The sequence below is a fragment of the Rhea pennata genome, chromosome 9 (assembly GCF_028389875.1).
Source record: "Rhea pennata isolate bPtePen1 chromosome 9, bPtePen1.pri, whole genome shotgun sequence".
Taxonomy (NCBI): Eukaryota; Metazoa; Chordata; class Aves; order Rheiformes; family Rheidae; genus Rhea; species Rhea pennata.
This window is the reverse complement of record NC_084671.1, coordinates 28,961,669-28,981,481: the sequence shown is the minus strand read 5'-3', so window position 1 is coordinate 28,981,481 and position 19,813 is coordinate 28,961,669. Positions and strand designations below refer to the sequence as shown.

General features: G+C 52.8%; 1 protein-coding gene across 5 annotated transcripts in view; it reads left to right on the top strand.

The window, feature by feature from the left end:
* Window positions 1-19,813, top strand: part of DGKG (diacylglycerol kinase gamma) — a 51,502-nt gene that overhangs the window by 27,574 nt on the left and 4,115 nt on the right. For all 5 annotated transcript variants that reach the window (XM_062583228.1, XM_062583226.1, XM_062583227.1 and 2 more), the window contains 8 exons: window positions 92-177; window positions 509-598; window positions 1,999-2,159; window positions 5,583-5,647; window positions 7,271-7,361; window positions 11,443-11,644; window positions 18,820-18,940; window positions 19,204-19,264. In XM_062583228.1, the coding sequence (XP_062439212.1) occupies window positions 92-177; window positions 509-598; window positions 1,999-2,159; window positions 5,583-5,647; window positions 7,271-7,361; window positions 11,443-11,644; window positions 18,820-18,940; window positions 19,204-19,264 (877 nt within the window). The remainder of the gene's footprint in view (window positions 1-91; window positions 178-508; window positions 599-1,998; window positions 2,160-5,582; window positions 5,648-7,270; window positions 7,362-11,442; window positions 11,645-18,819; window positions 18,941-19,203; window positions 19,265-19,813) is intronic.

Genomic DNA, 19,813 nt, shown 5'->3' with positions numbered 1-19,813 from the left:
TCTCCTTGTCCTGTCCCATCGGTCTCTGCTCCCTCTCACCCCTGTGCTCTTCCGCACGTAACTGCCTTTCTTTCCTTCTCACCTCTTCCAGGCTGAGCTTTTTTCGGGACACCCCAGATTTCCGCATCCTGGCTTGTGGAGGGGACGGCACTGTGGGCTGGATCTTGGACTGCATAGGTGAGTGAGGACCCAGCCATGCTGAATGGGGCAGGTGTCCCCTCCTGCCCTGGCTTACAGCTGCATGCCCTGGCTGTGGAGCATGGAGAGCCACCTGACAGCTCTGTTCCTGAAGAGCATCCTCCACTCATGTCCTCAACAATCTGTCACTTCCGCTTCAGATTCCCTGATATTCCCTTGCAAGAGCTAGGTGTGGGCCCTGCAAGACACCCCACACCTTTGATGTGGGGTGCTGACAGAGGAAGGACATCAGTAGGAGCAGAAAATGAGCCTAACCTGGGCAAAAGCTTTTCAGGATTGCCCCTAATCTCTCTTTCTCCTTGAACTGCAGATAAAGCAAACCTGCTGAAGCACCCGCCTGTGGCCGTCCTGCCGCTAGGAACAGGCAATGACCTCGCCAGGTGCCTGCACTGGGGAGGAGGTGAGGCTGAGTGAACATCCTGGGATGAAGTGGTCAGCCCTTGGGTGCCTTCTGTTGCACCTCCATGGGGAACTAGTCCTGCCAGGGAGTGGTGGCTCTCAGGATGTCCTTCTAACTGTGCTGGGAGTCATCTTGCATGTCCCATTGCTGGTGCATGGGACATCCTTCCCCTGCAATAGCCCACACGACTTTTGCAGAGGGACTTTTGCAGGTAGAAATGTCTCCAGATGCCAACTTGGCTTCTTCAAAGACAGTCATGCTTGTCTTGTGCTAGCCAAGCCTGTGCAGGTGCCCTGGCCACTGTGCAGGTGCTGCCACCAAGCCGTGGGGTCATGACTCACATATGGTGCCTCCTGTGGATGCCTCTAACACCTTCCCCCAAAAAAGCATTTGCTGATTTCTAAGCCTAGATGAGCCAGTTCTGCACCACACTCTTTTTCAAGTGGGAGCGATGTGCCATTAGCTGGAACTACTGCCGCTGCTGCAAGGACAGACTGTGCATCTCTCCAGTGCAAAACTACTCCAGTTCTGCAGTCCACAGTGCTACTGAGCACACCCCTGGGGAACCCAGCTTTTCAGGTGTTAGCTAGAGCCCTCCTGGGTCTCTTGGGTCACTCAGAGTTGTGACCCCTTTCTGCCTGCATGTGCCCAAGTGCCAGGGCTCCCTTACGCAAGCGGAGCAAGGCAGGGCAGAGTATCCTTGGCAGCTGCACTGTGGCCCTGGCATTTCCTTCTGCAAGAGGAGGTGGGAATGACCCCAAACCTCGGCATCTTCCAAGTGAAATCATACCCTGCTGGCCCAGCATGTCCCCTAACACGGGCAGTCGCACTGGGGACAGAAGGATGTATGCCCTGCAGGAGGCACGAGGACCCCACTGCCTCCCTTTTGGAGGTTGGGGGAGGCAGGCAAAGCCTAAGTGCATGAGCAGGGGGTGGGACCCAGTGCTCCCAGGGAGAGAAAAAGCCTATTCTGACAGCCCGCTCCATCTCCACCTTGTTCCTCTGAATGCCGGACACAGATTTGTCAGGGAATCCTGGGCCCATAGCTTTTCCCAGGAGCCAGCTCCGTGCACAGGCTCCAAAACACCTTGCAGTCCCTCACATTTCTGCCATACCATGTCATGCCTGCTGCTAGGGCGCAGGCTGTCACCACCCAAACCCACCAACTCTGATGTCCACCACTACTGGGGCTGGGTACTCCTGACAGCCGCAACAACACTGGGTCATCATGGGTGCTGACAGACCCCCGCCTCCACCATGTTGAAGGGGCCCAGCACCACCCATAGCAGCACCATCAGCCCCACGCTGGCCCCAGCCTGACCAGGACATTCCGGCCAGTGCTCAGCCCTCGACTATATCCCTTTCTTAAATACCAACATGCATCTTCTTTTCTTCTGCAGGTTATGAAGGAGGCAATCTGATGAAAGTGCTGAAGGATATCGAGCACAGCACTGAGGTGATGCTGGACCGCTGGCAGATAGATGTGATTCCCAGTGACAAAGAGGCACACGGGGACCCTGTCCCATACAGCATCATCAACAACTATTTCTCAATAGGGGTGGTGAGTAACTGGGGACCGGCTTCACTGCTGGAGAGCAAGAAGCAGCCAGAAGAGGACAAGGGAGGGATGTGTTAGCAGAGGTTGCTCAGCAGGAAGCCTGCTGCTACCACCAGAGGATACACGAAAATTAGTGGTCCTACAGCCCCATTCTCAGACAAGCAAATCCACGGAGCAGGGCTGAGGCTTTAGGTCGCACCAGAGAGCAAGGCAACACCAATCTTAGCTGGAGAGAATGAGCGTGGCAAGGGGACCAGTAGTCAATGTCCAAACCAACAAGCCCAAAACAACTGAGTCCACGCAAAGCCTGTCCTAGCTTTGCAAAACCCTTCTCACTGCTATGCCAAGGCTCGTTGGAGGTGGCCAGACACATGTGGGTCAAGTGGGAACAGCCAAGTCCAAGGCAATTGCAGCAAAGCTAAGCTAAGCTAAGAACTCTAGAGGCCAAGGGGGCACATGAGACATCTTCTGCATCCACCAGAACCACAAACCCATGGAGAATCATGGGGTCTGGTACCCAGGAATTTTGGGGTGCTTCCTCAGCTATTGAGAAATACCACAGCTGCCTTGAAGTTACTACAGTGATATGGCCCAAATGGGTGCGTTTGGGGAATGCCAGCCCCCAGGGCAGCTTTTGGCCCATAGTTTCTATTCTTGTCTCCTCTTAGACTTCTCTTTAGCCCTTTCTTCAGGATGAGCCTCAAGATAATTCACAGAGAGCAGAGACCGGTTACTTGTGACATTCCTCAGAGAGATAAAAGCCTTTTTAAGTGTTTGGTAAAACTCTACATTTGAGCATGAGTACCTCCCACACTATATTAGCTGGTGACCCTCCTTCCCCGCTCTCCCTTGCTCACGTTTCCAAGCTCCCTCGGTTTGAGCATTTCTTTTTTGTTTTCATCATCATTTGCAGTAACAGTACTTAAATGTATAGATGTTCATCAGATGTCTCTCTTCTGTGCAAGACTAAGTGCTCAAGGTGATTAAACCCAGATCAGGAACGGTTTGGCTCTCCGATGCTATCAAAAGGCTTTGCAGGCTGGATGACCCTCATAAAACATTTGCTGAGACAGGGCACAAGTTGGCAAAGCCCCCTTTGGTAAGCCAGGCAGAGTTTTCCCAGCTGAAGTGATACATTTTGCCACTGGTTGATCAGGCTCAGCGGAGCTGAGGGAATGGAAGACTGACAGAAAAAGGGGCAAGCATGCAGTGATACCTCCATGATACCTCCCCTCCATACCAGCAACCTCCTTTCAGGCTGGGGCCAGAAGAGGCAACCTCCATGCCGGCTGCAGTGGTCGCAGGGCATTTGCTGGTCACACAATCTGGCTGTCCTGCATGTTCCCGGCACCAAAATACACCAAGGCAACTAAAAATATCTTTGGGGCTTAACTACCTACAGAGAAGGATGTGTGCCCTGGGAGCGTCACATGTTGGCTGAGGCTGCCAGTCCCCTCCTCTCCATGCATTTAGCAAGCGTTTGGCTCTCCTCCACAGCTTTCTTTGCCCCTACACCACCCCTTTGTGGTGCTACACGGCCCATACAAAGGCGTTGTTAAACTCAGCCTCTTGCACTTTGACCGGGTGCACCCAGCAAGGACAAAAGTGCTGTGCTCCTCGCCAAACCCTGTGCCACGTGGTCTCCCTCCAGCCCTGAAAGTCAGCCTTGGCATGAGCCAGGGGCTGCTCATTTGGGGAGCAGTAAGACTTTAGGAACAAGTGACTCCAGCTGGACAGGTATTTCTTTTCATGTTGGCTTGCTGCATTTTTGTGGTGGGTCATAGGATTTCCTGGCATCCCTGAAGGGGAAAGAGTTATGTCCACTGCTCCCTGGAGATGCAGTAACCCCAGTGAGACCCTATTTCTGACACACAGATGGTCCCACATGTGACGTGAGCAGGGCACCACAAGGTGGGTCATTGTCATGATGCCCCAGATAAGCATGCGTGATGCCACCAGAGGGTGTTTTTTTCAAAGCAGATAGGTAGGCAGCTTCTTTGCCCATTCCCCAGGGCTTTCCTTTGCTTCATTTGAAGCCACTGTTGCTAGTAACCCTGTGCTGCTGAGCATCAAAGCATATTTCTTTACGTCACTGGCTTCCTCACATTGCATGGTTGCGCAGGGCTCCTGCCATCACTACCAATGCCGAGTTAAATGTTTTGAAGGGAAATGAAAGGGCTTCATTGACCAAAAAAACATAAAAGGCGCTGAAGTGAGTCTCTCTCCTCTTTCCTTCGGGGAGCTGGCGAGCAGCTTAGCCACAACAGCTCAGCTCACGCGCAGGAGGCAGCCAGGCCCTGGACTTCGCTTCCTATCTCCTCCTCCTCTATTTCTGGGTGTCGAGTGGGGTGATATCACTGACAGGAAGTTTTGGATTGCAAATAGCTCCCGTGCTATGTTTAACCTTGGGCTTCCCGAAGGTCCTGCATGACAATCCTGTCACTGAGCCGTCAGCGATAAAAATCCCCTTTGATGTGGCAAAGCACATTTCCAGGGCATGCAAACCCTGAGCCTGGAGAGACCCCCCTGGCCTCTGCGGGCTAATGCAGGCCCTCCTGTTCTCCCAGAGGGGCTGCATCCAGCTGCATGGCAGGGACAGGCTTTGCCAAGCTTCCGAACGCATGGCAGCTCTGCGATCTGAAAGTGAGGCATGGGATTGCCTGCTGCAGCTGGGCTGTTGCAAGAACGCTCAAGAGAGCTGCTCCTGGGGACCCCAAGGGACATAACTGCATTTGCCATTTGATGACAGCTTGTAAGTCAGGCTTAAACACCATTCCCTGCATGGATATGATGAGAAGAAGAGATGAAACCCTTTGAGAGGCAGGGAGACAGAGCTGGAGGGTGCAGAAGCCTGGGGATCCCCATCCCTGAAGACCTGCTGCTGTGCAGGCCAGGAGCATGCAGCTCTTCCCAGCCACTACTGTCCCTGCTGTAGCTTTTGCTCTCTCACTTGGCATCTGCCCCGTTTGGAGCCCCCATAAAGCAGGAAGGAGGCCAAGTTCACTAATTGTGTCTTGCTTAATGAGCCTATTCAAAGCTCTTGTAGCAGTCCTGGCTGAAGATGCCTTCTCAGTTACACAGGCACAGCTCTGGAAGTGCCCAGAGGGGACTTGATCCTCGTGCTCAAATGGTCTTCTTCCAATGTGGTTTCATGGCTGTGATTCTAGAGCTACAGTGCTCTACCCTCCCCACTTCATCATCTCTGCACCTCCCTCTCTCGTGCTCAGAGAGCAAGGCCACCCTAAGCTACGGCTGAGGAAAGCATGGCAGTAGTTTTCTAGCCTTGGGCTATGTGCTCTAGGGGATCCTGTTTGAGCAGGGGAGTTGGAGTAGATGATCCCCAGAGGTCCTTTCCAACCTCAACTATTCTATGATTCTGTGATTTCCACCCTGATGTGAATGGCTCTGTGTTCCCTCTTCCCACAGGATGCTTCCATAGCGCACCGATTCCATGTGATGAGAGAAAAGCACCCAGAAAAATTCAATAGCAGGTAAGGCCTGCCCTCTCGCCCCAGCCGGGCAAGCAGGTGCTTGCCACATGGATACCTGCCATCCCTGAAGGCCAGGCAGTGGAGGGGCTCAAACCCTCTGCCTGCCTGCTTTGAACCACATGGAGGGGATGTGCTGTAGCCCAACACCCACCCGTGAGGGCTGTGGGTCAGAGCAGGGCCTGGGAGATGCACCAGTTAACACTTACAGAGCCTACTGAGGTTTGCTTCAGCTCAAGAGCTCGTCTAAGCCAACTCAGTCCTAAAAATTTCTCCCTGCTGTCTGCTCTCCCTTCCCTCTCTTGTAGGTCTCAGACCATGGGTAGGTCTCTCTACCCATGAGTCCTCTCCTAGTCTCCTCTGTTCCCCCTGTCATGCTGGTGTGGCTCTCCTTGACCCTCTCCCTATGGGCTGGGAAGCAATGTCATGGAAGTACCAGTCCCAGAGGAGGCTGCACAGTGTTTGGCCAACCTCATTTCACAAGCATGGGAGTCACCAAGGCACAGCCCAGCATGGCAGAGGCTGGACTCACTCCTGCCTCATGCCCCAGGGACAAGGGTGGCCATAGCACAGCTAGCATTTCTGCGCGGCATGGTAGGCTGCTAGAACTTGGCTGTGCACCCAATTAAGTTCATTCATGCTTTATAATTAGCGACGAATTCCAGGACTAGCAGGAACAAGCTATCCAGCAAGGGCAGAGCAAGGGAACAGGTTACAGCTAGCTCAGGTTTCACTTGAAGTTCATAAAAAATGGCATGACAGCAGCAGGAGCCGATTGTTTGCACTCTGCATCCCTGCTTTCAGAAATGCCTGCTAGAAAAATCCCAAAGGGACCACTGAATCCACCTCCCAGTTCTGCTCTGAAATTCAAATCTCCCTCATTTTACGGGTCCTCGTGAAAGCTCAAGGCAGAGATTGAAGCAAGGCAGAAAAGCCCAGGAGTCTATGGGAGACAGAGGGAGAAGCACGGAGAGACAGAGCAGGAATGCACAGAAAGACAGTGGGGTTGTATACATCTCCTCCCTCCTTCCCACCAGATGAGTAATAATCACAGGATTTTGTGCCTGCAAATTCCTGATGGCAGAGCCCTAACTGCAGCAGCCCAAGCAGCCTGGCAATGGGCGCATGAGGGTACAAATCAGGGTGCTGAGGCCAGGACCATCCTCTCCACAGCATACCCTGTGCCTGGCAGACCCACGGGTGGCAGGAGGGTGATGGGAGATGATAGCCCACACTCGACTCAATTAAGGAGCAGGTGGAGGAGGAGGCCCTGTCCCATCCCCAGATACCACACAGCATCCCATATCCTTCCCCACAGGATGCTCCCAGGAGTCCTGGCCCTGCTCACCAGGGACCTTGGCTTCCCAAGAACGTGAAGAAGAAAGTCTTTCAGGTCTTCTGTGTGGGAGCCAGGGTCCATGTGAGCCACTGTGCTCCTCAATACAGCTCCTGGTGATTATGAGGCCTGAGGCCTTGCATCCTCATTGTGAAGGCTTTTCTGAAGGATCTTGCAGCACATCTCACTGTCACTGACTGAGGGATGGAGACCACCGGGTGGGCTGAGGGAGGACGGGGAGAGCAACTGCTTCCAAATGGGATGCTAACACCCACTCTCTGCATGCCCAGGATGAAGAACAAGCTGTGGTACTTTGAATTTGGCACATCAGAAACATTTGCGGCCACCTGCAAGAAGCTCCATGACTATGTTGAGGTGGAGGTGAGTTTTCTGAGAAAGACATCTATCTCCAGCCAGGCAGGATGGGACACAAAAGCTCTTTGGAGGACATTACCCATTGATTCCTCAGTCACTTTTGTCCTTTGGGAATATGGTGCCATGACAGTCTCGATCCCTTGCTGTGGCACGGTGAGGTAAAGCAGGCTGCCAGTGTATGGGTGCTACAACTGTAGCCACCTCTGTTTGAGCAGAGTATCCCTTAGGTGTCCCTGCAGTGCCCAAACCTCTGTATCCCACAGAGCAGGACGAAAACCACGATAATCAAAGAGCAGGAGCAGGAGCTCCCATTTTCCCGGGCTGAAGCAGCTCCGTGAACCGCCAGCCTAGTTCAGCAGCTTCCCACGGCAAAGTGCCTGTCGCCTTGTTCTCTGCCAGCTTCGCCAGTGTAATTAGTGTGCAAATGGATGCATGTGCCAGTACTGAATCTCAGAGCTCCTGTGTGATTCATCAAGTGCTATCGCAGCCTGCAACTTGCCCTGTCCCCCTGTGGGAGTAGGAGCTCACTGGGCACTTGGAGACATCTGTTTCGGACGGAGCAAGCTCTCATCCAGAGCAGAGCTCTCCTATAGGCTTCTCGAGGAGCAAGATGCACTAGGCAAAACAAGTTCTGTGAAATATTCCGTTAAAGTTTGTACACTGGTAAGGTGGCCGCTCTTCAAATGCGCGGCCCGCTTTTCAAATGAGGAGCTTGCCGCAATGCCAGCCAGCTGCAGGCAAAAGAATAGCCCTGTATTTTTCCCCTTCCAGCTGTACTCGAGAGTGTGCCTGGAATATTCTCTCTCTGTAAACTCTGTGTCTGCACACAGCCGTCTTTGGATTACATGGAAACAGCCTTTAATTAGAGGAGGGAGGAGGGACCGCTGCGTGCCAGCGGTTGCTAAGAGCTCTGTCATTTTACAGTTTGCCCTGGTGTGTGTGTTTTTTTTTTTTTTTTTTTTTTTTTTGCTGTGCTTTTCTGTAAACTTCCGGCTTCCCTTATCGCTGGATAAATGACACTTTTGTAAGTTATTCTTGAGGGCTAGGGAAAGAAAACATTGCTTGCCACAAAGGGCCAATGTGGGTCTGACCATGCAGCCAACGCTGCTTGCACTTTAACGAAGCGTCGGCAAGTGCATGCTCCCGTAACAAATCCCTTGGGAAGGGCTGGGAGCATGGGGAATGTGGCCATTGCATCTGTGCTGCCTTGTTCACCTGCCCCATGGCTGCAAGGGTCTTGGTGCCTTAGGTGCCACCACTGCACCAGTGGGTGCTGAGAGCCAGATGGTGGTAGAGGAACTGCAGGCAAAGCTTCTTTGGAATCAGCTAGGCAAGAAAGGGAAGCTGAGATGGGAAAGAGAGCTGTTTGCTATTGAGGAGGGGAGAAAATTATGCTGGGACATCACATCAGGCCAATCATTTCCTGTCACGAGATGCAGGCGATGCACGGGCAGCCAGCCACCTGGGGTACGCTCGCAAGCGAAGTGCAGGGAGCAAGGGGGCGGATAAAATCCCGCTTTCTCTGAAGCTTAGATCCTGTCACAGGTGGTGGCATGCCTCCCGCAACTCAGCCCTGCATCTCCAGGTGCAGGACTCATTTCCAAGCCCTCCCACACCTTGCAAGGCACCACTTCCTGGGCGCTCCCTGTTGAGTGCGTATCAGCACCAGCTCCTGCGGGCAGGCAGGAAAGCGTTAATCCCGCAGGATTTCAAGCTGAAAGCAGCAGCCTGTCCTCCCTCCGACTCTGAGGCAACTGTCATCGTTGCAGAGAAATGGCAGTTTTGTTTTGGAAATTGGCACCCACTACAGCGCTGCTCCTGGAAATGAATTTGCTTTTCCCCCAGCTGCAAATTTCTACTTCCAGCGTCTCTGCCAGCACGCCGTCAGCTGCCCCTTCTCAAAGAGCCCATTGTGCCGCGCTGGCACGCGAACAGCGGAGGGCTCGAGAGGGGGCCCGCGCTCCCGCTCGCTGGCCCCGCGCCGGCGTGGTGCGTGGATGCGCGCGCCGGCGTCGCCAAGCCTCTGCGGACCTGCCCGCCCCGCACAAATCCCGCGCAGCGCACTCCAGCCCGGCGGGAACAGGCTCTTCCAGGTCCTGTGGCATCACTTGGTTTTTGCAGCCTGTGACCATCGAGTCACTCAAATCCTAAAATGGACTAGGTGCTGGTGAACAGGCAGAAATATGCCCGGGAGCTGTGCGGGACCATGGCTGGGCAGGTGGGATGTTTTGCTCATATTACTGCAAGCACTCCAGGATGTCTTGTTTGGTCCCCACACCTCAAAGCACTTGGGTCTTTTCTGTTCACACAGATCATAATGTTATTAAAATGTATTGGGGAATAAGTGATGTAAGCCAAGCTGCAGAAAGTCAGAACTACACTCAGCCACCAGAAGGAGGTTCCTGCCTTTCACGCTCGACACGAGGCTAAAAATAAGATCTCTGAGCATCAGGGAAGGCGAGAAGATATGAATGCACAGAGGCTTTTGCTTGTGTGTGCGCGCATCTCTGCATATCCGCTGGCCAGCCTACTCAGCCACTGAGAAGACAGCATATTAAAAATAAGCTCAAAACCTTCACTCTGCAAGACTGAAATAACTGGACTGAGAGCAGCAGAGGGGTTTTTCATCAGCCAGCTCACATTCTTCTCCACAAAGCAACACGGAGGGCAGAAATTCCTTAGCATTACCAAAATGCAAGGAAAAAAAAAAAAAAAAACTTTTCTGATATTTGCCGAAGTGCAGCCTAGCAGGCAAAGAACAGATGCTTTGAAGGAAATACAGATGCTTTAAAGGAAATACAGATGTTTTAAGGAAAATACAGATGCTCTCAAGAAAATGCACTTGGAACACAAAAGACAGGGATATTTCCTACAGGAATCGCGACTTTGGAGATAGCTAGAAAGAGAAGCTCTTTTTCAAATCTGACTCCAGTTTTAAGAGTGGAATGGTAGGAACTGCATGGCAGCCCCCATGGAGGAGGCGAATACCAAATTTCTACTATCTTAAAAGTGAAAAGAGCTGAAGTTAAAAAATGTGATTCCATGTTTGTTTCTTCCAGTCCTGTGAAAAAGCCACAGAGAGGAGATATTATTCCTTTTAAAAGGAATTGTCAAATGAGGCAGTTTTGCCGTATGCCAGTGAGCTCCAGAATACCAGTTCTAAGCACCAGTGTATTATTTTCTTTCCCACACTCACTTTTTCTCTCTAATATCTTTCATATTTTCTTCCATAGTCATTTACAGTTTCCAGCTGCATTCTCAAACAAACTGTTTAAAGTTAATCTTTGGGTAGCCAAACCTTATAATTCTTCGAAGTCAATTTGAACAAAGGGAGAGAGAGAAAGTTGGTGCTGAAGAAGCTTTTTGAGTTACTCTAGGGACTAGGTGGCATTGCTTGATTTGCGATTAGAAAACATTTCCTGGTAGCGGTATCCAGTCTGGCTGAAGTCACCCAAATCGTTTTAAACGGCCTTGCAAGAATTCTTTTTTCTAAACATCCATTTCAAATATATAGCAGAAATTATATCAAAATATGCCCTTGCAGATGGAAAAACAGCAAAACAAAGAAGGAGGCGGTGCGTGCCAATTCTAGAAAAGCAAGCCCCCGGGGAGTTTTGTTCGAACACCCCAACCTCCACGGGATGGCCCCAACGCTCCTGCTAGCCAGCTGGGCTGAGGGCTGCTCCAGGAGGACCCTGGGCAGGTCTGATCTTCCTGAGAAGTTGTTGCACCCTGCAAACTATCTGTGTGCTCCCAGTGCAACTGGAGAGGTGTCAGGGAGCTAGCTAACGTGTATGTGAAGTGTCCAAAATCAGCTTAGGCCTGCTGGGCTAACCTGCTCTCTGTTCCCTGACAGGTTTACCCTCCGCGGTGTGCTGAGCCCTGGGATTAGCCTGGCGCTCAGCACAGTGCAGTGCTTCTGCCCATTGCAACACCACTAGGCAGAAGGATAGACTCATAGAGCCCGGACCTCTGGTTTCCAGCCTAGCACAGCCCTAGTGCTGTGCGGGAGCAGTGTAGGAGGGATCAGGGCTCTGTGTGCACCCTAGTCTGACCATAGCCGTATGCTTGTGCGTGTGTTTGCTAGTGTGATGGGACCCTGCTGGACCTGAGCAACACTTCCCTGGAAGGCATTGCTGTCCTCAACATCCCCAGCATGTACGGTGGCTCCAACCTCTGGGGTGAGACCAAGAAGCAGCGCGGCTACAACCGGATGGGCAAGAAAGCACCTGAGAAGCTGCACTCAACGGTGGTCACGGATGCCAAGGAGCTCAAGTTTTGCGTGCAAGGTGAGCAGCAGGCCCAGCCAAGGGATGTGCTGGGCAGCAGGTAGGTTTGTACTGGCCAAGTGAAGGCAGTAATTTCTGGCTGTATACGATATAGCATAGTTAGGCAAGGGGAGAGCTGGTCACTCTGGCCTGCAGCTGATGGAAATCATAGCTCATCACGTATGACACTGAAATAGCACCCAAATGGATTGCTTTCCAGTTGCCATTGCTTGGGACATTGGGGAGATCCCAAGACTGTTCTAGTCAAGGCAGCCAAAGAGAGTTTTGCCCTTCGTACAGCTCAGCACCACATTTCTTAGGGCTGGAAGTGCTCCGACATCATTGGCAGAAAGGGAGAACATGGCATGCCCTTGGCTGTGCAGCTCCTGCTGCCTGCAAGCCACTTCTGCCATGTGCTCCACGGTTCACAGCTAGTGGGGGTGCTTGGATGGAGGCCTGTCACCCATAGGTGTGAGGACCCCCAGTTGGTAGCAGTGGCACCATGGAGGTCAGCATCAGTTGAAACAGGGTTGCAGGCCAGAGGTTCAGCCCTGGTCTGCGAGGTGGCTGTTAGCTCAGGTGCCACGCAGAAAGGAGCCACAAGAGCTGTTTTCAGGGCTAGAGCTTCAGTGGGCTGAGCCAGGTGGCAGGACAGGCAGGAGGAGTCTCTGCCTGCCATGAGTCCGTGCTTCTCTGGGTGCCAGAGGGTGCCTGCTCTGCAAGGAAGGGTGCCTGCTTCTCCCTGGCCTGCTGGTGCAGAGGAGGAGCCGGAAACTGAGCTGCAGAGCTGGTGCCAAAGTCTTTTTTAAGCTTCCTCCAAGCTTCAGCTGCAGTGCCGTCAGCTCAGTTGGGTTTTTTCGAGAACAGCATGTTATCTGCAAGCTGTGGCTCCTGGAGCTGGGTCGTTTGTGAGCACCCCTATGCTATAAGGGAAAAAAATAAAGTTGCCCACCGCTTATTGCATGCACTCACAGATGCTGCGCAGCTTGAGCATCCCTGCCAGAGCACGGGAAGTTTCAACTCTACCGTCTCCCTGGCTCCGCAAGCCTTGGGCGCAGGGATGAGCCCTCTGCAGCATGAGAGCCATCTCTGTGGACACAGTCAGAGGCAAGGGAGGACACCAGTGGCCCCAGCTTGCCCCAGAGACAAAATTACTCAGCAGAGATAAATCGATTAGAAAGCCTTCTAGCTGCTTGAAACAGCCAACAAAATGTGCAAAGTGTCTGTATTTTCCAGAAGCCTCAAGTCTTCTTCCACATGCTGATCTCCTGTAAACTGGATGTGAGGTTGTAGAAATAAGTAGTAGTGACATGGGGAAGTGCAAAGGACGGTTCCTGGAAGTTAAATTTAGGCTGTACTAGGAAGTGTGCCAGAGCCCAAGTTCAGCGAAAGCTTTGCATTCCCATCACAGCTTGGAAAGAGAATTTGGCGGGGTACAGGGCTAGTGAAGGGGCAAGAGACCTACCTGCCTTCAGCGCTGAGCATCTCTGGAGGAAGACAAGGCTCTGGCAGGAGGGATGAGTGCTGTCCTATCCCCAGGCAGATGCCACATCCGAGGGTCTTATTTTAAGCTGGAAAGATAATAAAGAGACAAACAAAGCTTATTAGGGATAGTGGAGACACACAGACAACAAGACTGCCAGAAAAAGGGAGTGCACAGGTGGCAGGTGGATTGGGGACAGCAAAGCACAGAGGTGGATGAGTGGCCCACCATGGGTTAAATGCGGGGCTTGAGAAGTAGCTCTCTTAGGTGGCAGTGACCAAGAGCACTGTTGCTGGCACGTCTCATCTCAGGGTGACAGGCAAACTGTGCAGGGGTGTTACGGCTCCATGTTCAGTACTCAGTGGGCAGCATTTGATAGGGGTTGGGGATGGAGGGACCCCAGACCACCACCCAGGAGCACAGGGCCACATAGAGCCACAGGCCTGCCTCCCTGGAGTGCTCTGAAACTAGAAATCCAGCTGCAGTCAGACCCATACACATGAACCAATGGGTAAAATGGAGATTAGGGAGCTAGCAGGGAAGTTCAAGACAAAAAAAAAAAAAAGTACATATCAGCATCAGTCTTCAGCACAAAGATGAGCTAGGTGTGAGGCTGTCCTTCCTGGGTATTAAGTCACTGGCCCAAAGCAATTCCCAAGGGCCTGATACACCATCATGAAGGGCAAGGAATGGTGAAAGGGGGTTAGGTTGATCTCCTAGGCAATGCCCTTCATTTGCAGGTCAGCAAGAGTCAAGGCAAGGGTGGCCAGGAGGACCCTGGGAGACTTCCCTGTGGTGACATTTTCCATGAAGAAGGCTCTTCTGGAGACTGAGCAGTCACAGAGGCAAAACAGGAGCCCAAAGGGAGCAAGAGGCAGGGAACAAAGTGCTCGGCAAACAAGCATGTTGGGTATATTTGCTAGCAGTCTGGAAGAGCAGGAAGAATTGGAAAAAACAGGATGGTGATCCTTGCTGGTGATACGAAATGGCTTCTCTGCCCAACCTGGAGAAGGCTTGGAGAACTCTGGTGGAGGCAGGTGCTCCTGGCAGCAGCACCATGAGAGGTCATGTGGAAAGGGTCCAGTGTGAAGGTCTCTTACTCACCGCTCACTAGAGCTTTACTCAAGGCAGAGTAGCTCAGGGCAGACCAGCATAGCAGGTGAGCAAATGCTAACCAGTGATTCAGGGGCTTGGGTGCCTTCAGAGAGACCATAGCTTCACTGTAACAGCTTCAGCAGAGGTGAGATACTGGACATGAGTCTGGGGATCTGCCAACTAGCTGTCCTCTCTCATCCTTCTCTCTCCACCTGCCCCTCACTGCTGTGTCCAGCTTGTCGGGAGCTGTAGCAGATCTGGCCCCAGGACAGTAGGCCTTGAATAGCACTTGGAAGGCAGGAAAATCCTCAGCAGCTTGTGCTTGCAGGACTGCAGGAGCCAGGGATAGTGCTTTCCTTGGCTTGGGAGCCCTCCTTGGACGTGTACATCCACGTGTGGCAATATGTAGGCAGAGTTCCTATCATCTCCATAACTGCCTGGAAGGTCTCCAGGTACCGGCAAACATGAGTTATGAGTTTTGATGGCACTCAGGGTCGGGAGGAAGTGATGATCTGTTCCATTTCTGGGAATGTTTGTGCAAAGCTGAGCAGCCTGTCGAGATTTCTGCATCCCCACTCTGACTGCAGAGCCCAGGCATGCAGCTCTACTAGCTGTGTCTCTCCTGGACTCAAATCAGAGCCTGTCCAGCATTCAGCATTTCTCCAACAGTACTCTTGGCTCATTCAGGCAGTTTCCATCACATCTGGATTACTACCAGTTTTTCTTGATTTGACTCAAGCAAGGTGTTGAGGAAGGGTAGAAGACCCCAGATGCCCTGAGGAGATTCAATTGGATTTCTCCTAGTGCAGATGTCCTTCAACACACAGCCCCACTGAGATGCCCTGACCAAACCAAGGCTGTACCACGAGGTGGCAATACGTGGCGAGGGGCTGTGAGGGGAGATAGGACCACTTGCATCAGTTTGGCCACCCAGAGGGACGTAGGTGGAGCTGAGGCCTGAGGGCTCAGCCTGGGCTCTCATGTAGCATGGCTTCATGCACTGTTCCCAAGAACCTTGTTGTTGGCACATAAATGGACCAAGAGAGCTTGCACTGGGGGACAGCAGGGATTTGTGAGTGTATGCTACTGGAGGGCTTTCAGCAATGATTTGTCCAGGCTCTGCAACATCAAGAAGTATCTGCACACAGGGAACGGTCACTTCTTGTTCACCTCAGCCTACAAAATGAGCTGTTTTGTAAGAAACTTGCAGCCCCACAAAACCTTATCCTGCACTTCCAGGCACTCTCCCCTTTCTCAGCACTGGCCTCCAAGGTTTTGTTACCCAAAAATGGAACCTGTCCTCCAGGAAAGGGCCATAGGAGAGCCATGGGAGAGCTTTTCCCAGGCTCTGGGCATCAGTGGCAAACCTTGGGGACTGTGGCAGACACAGTGGCTCATGTTCAGCACATGCCCGGGGCTGTCGCTCAGCTTCTTCTTTCCAGACATCGTGGGTGCCGAGCCATCTGGGACATGGGGGCTGCCTGGCACTGAGCACAGCCAGTAGGGAGAACTCTTCCAACCCGCTTGGTCCTGTCATGTTTGAAAAGAGCTTCTGCTTTTGTGGCGCTTGCCAAGATGATATCATGATTGCCTGGCATCCTCAGCAGAATGCTACTGAGCCCAGCTTTACCGTGAGCCCTTTCCCTGCTCCTTCTGAGGACAGGAGCACTGCCATCATCAGAGCTCTTCATTCACTTTTGAGGCTTTCTGGTGATCTTCTCACCCCCTGGAATGTGGCTGCTGGAGCCTCAAGGAGCGAGCAGTGGTGAGCTGGTAGATGTTCACCATGGTTTGCAAATAGACCCCTTGCACCTTGACTGATCCTTTCTTGCACCCCAGCCACAGAACAAGTTGGTCCTATGCACTCCCAGTTGGGATTAGAAGAGACCTGCTGAGCAGCCCTTGCAGGACAGTCAGCTGGGAAGGAAACTAGGCAGGTTTGTTTTCCTGTTTGGCAAAGCTCCACACGTGGGATCGTGATCAAAGTGCATCAGCACAAGGGCTTTTCTGGCAAACATTGAGGTGCCTGAGCCCAAGATCTCTGGCCATCTCTACCTGCCACCTCATACCCAGCTCCCTGCTGCCACCACTGCCAAGCACCTGCTCCATGCTGTGTGTGCAGGTGTCCATCTCTCCATGGTAGCTCTTTCAAGAGCCAGAGCCCTATCTGGGCAAATCCATCCATGCCGAGATCCCACCAGAGACTCCAGCCCTGGAAAGGTATGCCCAGATTGGGAAGCAAAGAGCCTTTCCATGGAGGAAGAAGCCAAGGAGATCTGCAGCTTGGCCACTTGGCATGGCAAGGAGCTGGCTGGCGATGTCGCTCTGCAGAGCTGCAGTAGTGCGGGATGCTAGAGCCCTTTGCGTGGAGAGTGTTCCCCTCAGGTCAGAGCACCTTTGGAGAGCAGTGAGTGCAGCTCACTAGCTAGAAGACCCTCCCCACTCCTTCGGGAATGCCTTGGCATGGGTATGGAGAGCTCACAGTTGCCGAGCAAGCCTTTCCTTTCTAAAAGCAACAAGTGGCTTTTAGCAAATCCATGAGAAATCTGCGAGTCAAATCCCTGCCGAGACAGTGACTGGGCCAGCACGCAGGGCCGGGGGGCAGGAATCCCTCAGTCCTGCACTGCCTAGCCCATCACAAGGCTGCCAGATCCAAGCCACAAGGCCTCTGGGTACTCCAGGGATTTTTCTGCTGTCATTTTGTAAAAAAATGGGACCATGTAGTCAAAAATCTGCTGGAGTATTACTGCTGTGACGTTCAGTGTCTGGAAGTGCAAGGGGGACAGTTAGGGCAACAACCTTGCAGTACTTCAGACTAGGAGTATTTTTGCTCTACTTTCTGATAGCAGGATTTCCCTTCCCCACAGCTGGGTTATTGACAGTGTCTTCTAGTTAATTGGTTAATCTCTTGTGTTGGTAAAATGGTTTCATTTAAAGTGGGAAAATACCTGATCAGGCATTCAACCTTTTCAACGAGAAATCAAGCAGGTGAGCAAGTGGCCGCAGGGATAACTGGGGACCAGAGCCACTGGTTAGCTGCAAAATCACAGGTCAGAGCGATTTTGGGGCTTGTGGTGCCTCAAAGGCAGCCTCAAGAAATGTTCCCGCAGTGCTACCAACGTCACTGCCCTCCGAGGTGGCCAAGACTCCCCGTTGGCTGGCCATGACGTTTCAGATGATTGCTGAAGGCATGAGATCCCTGGAGAAGTGCGAGGCATTGCCTGCAGCTCTCATTTCAGCTTCTCCATCAGGGGTGCATACCTGGCCAAAGAGGGTACTGAACTCTTTGGGCCCAAGGGGACTTTTGCAACCGAAGGCTGGCTTCTGTAAGTGAGGACGTTCAGGCCGTGCATGAATGAAACTCAGACAGGTTCAGGCTGGAGAGTTCAAAATCAACTGATTTCCTGGACCAAAGGCATCCTGCCAAAACCGAGGAACAAAGCAGGAGCTTTGTGGCTTTCAACTGCAGTCTCTGCTACAGAGCCGGACCGCAGCATTTTGCTGCTGTAGGCAGACTGCTGTCTGTCCCCTCCTCCAGTCAGCCCAGGCTGTTTGGTATTCAGCTAAAGAGGGAGACTTTTTGGCACCAAGCTCAATATTAAATCACTTAAAAAAAATGAGCATGCTTTTCCTAGTGACTCGGCCGCTTGCTGCCTGGTCCAGAGCCGCCTCCTGGAAGCCAGCTGACCTGCAGATGACAAACTCATGTGTCAGCCTATGGATAGGGCCCTTACTTTGATGACAGAGAGGATCCTTCTGCTCATGGCAGTGGGGTCACCAGCCATCTTCAGCTTGCTGGGCTTCCCATAGCCTTCCCATGTCACCATCCTAGGTCTGGTGATACAGAGCAACCAGAACTAGCTGGGAGGTCAGAGTCCATCACACAAAATATATTTCAGGAGAGCTCAGCCCAGGTCAGTGCAAGGTGACACATCCAAGGGACATCAAGGCCGTTTAAAGGCCATGGTGGCTCTAGCAGCACCTCAGCTGTGCCTTTCCACCAGCACCTTCCTCATGGCCTCTCAGCAGGAGCATTGGAGTCTTCTGTCTCCAAAATCACCCTGAAAGCCTCCCCAGTTCCCCCACTTCCAGAATGTAGTAGATTGATTTAAAAATATAGCTGATACTCTGCTCCTTAGCCAAGGATGAGGCCCACAGAGAGCAAGGAGGGGACTGGGAAAAGGCAGCACAGAGCGAGATAAAAGGTTTCAGGATCGATTGATTGACTCATCTGGTGGAAAGCTCATCTCTCATTTCATCCCTCTCATGGTTGGTTCCTGCCAAATGGGTTTTGCCACAGAGGGGTCCAGGGAGAGGCTCCAGTGACCGTCCGCGGGAGCTGGTGCAGCCCCATGGGACATCTGGGGTCAGCATCCATCTGGCAAGGCTGCATCAGCGCAGCATCCCATCCCCTGCATTTTGAGTTCCCAGCACCCTCCTGGCCATGCAGCCTCAACACATCAGGGATCAGTAAAATGATGAGTGTGCCCCAAATGTCTTTCCATTCTCAATTAGCCAAGGACTGCCCTGGAGTGGGAGACAGAGCAGGAGCTGGCGTGGGCTGGCTGCATCCCGGTGTGGTGGTGTCAGGCCTGACATGAATCTTCCTCTCTTCCAGATCTCAGCGACCACCTCCTGGAGGTGGTGGGGCTGGAGGGAGCAATGGAGATGGGACAGATCTACACAGGACTAAAGAGCGCTGGAAAGAGACTGGCCCAGTGTTCCTCTGTCACCATCAGGTATTTGTCCCCATCCTGCCTAACCAATGATGAAAGTCAGAGCCTGAATTACCCCCCCAGCAACCCTTCTCTCTCTGCATCCCATTCCAGCATCTGTCTTCCCAACATGGTCCCAGCGCTTTTGGGGAGCTGCATGTACTGTTTCTACTTTGTTAGTATTGAGACAAACCTCCTGGCCCCACCTTGATCTTGAGGACTTTTCTACAGCAGGATATGGCCTGCTGGGAGTCCAAATCTGCATTTTTTCTCTTTGTACCTTGCAGGACATCTAAACTGCTGCCCATGCAGGTGGATGGGGAGCCCTGGATGCAGCCATCTTGCACAGTGAGTCCATGGGGCTGGGAGCAGCAGGGCCCTGGGGTGCGCCCTGGGCAAGGGTCGCATCAGTGGCTTGCAGAGAAATGAGCCCAGAGGGATATTTCTGATTCTCAGGGAGTCACGGGTGCCAGGAGATAGAAGGCACCCAAAGCTGCACTGGTCTGTGGCTCCCGCTGCGGGGAAAGCAGGTACTGAGCAAGTGGGCAGCAGCGAGTGCCCGTGGGCTGTGGCAGATCAGCTCTCTCCCTGCGTCTCCAAGCCCTTGCTCCGCCAGCAGCCAGAGCGAGGCTGGGCTGCGATCGCTCCTGCTTTTGTCTTTCACTGGGCTGCCGAGCGAATTCAGAGGGGCTCCCACTTCTGGGCCACATGGTGAAACCCAGCACTTGGCCACCCTCCTGGCACTTGGCTGCAGGGGGGTTCCCGGGCCCCCTGGCATGGGGAGCTGCCTGCTCAGCAGCTCTCTGATGCTTGGGATGGGAAACTTGGCTCCATGTGCCCCTTTGAGGGTATGTGAGTTGCTACCATCCTCACTCAGGTTGCTTTCTGAGACCTCCC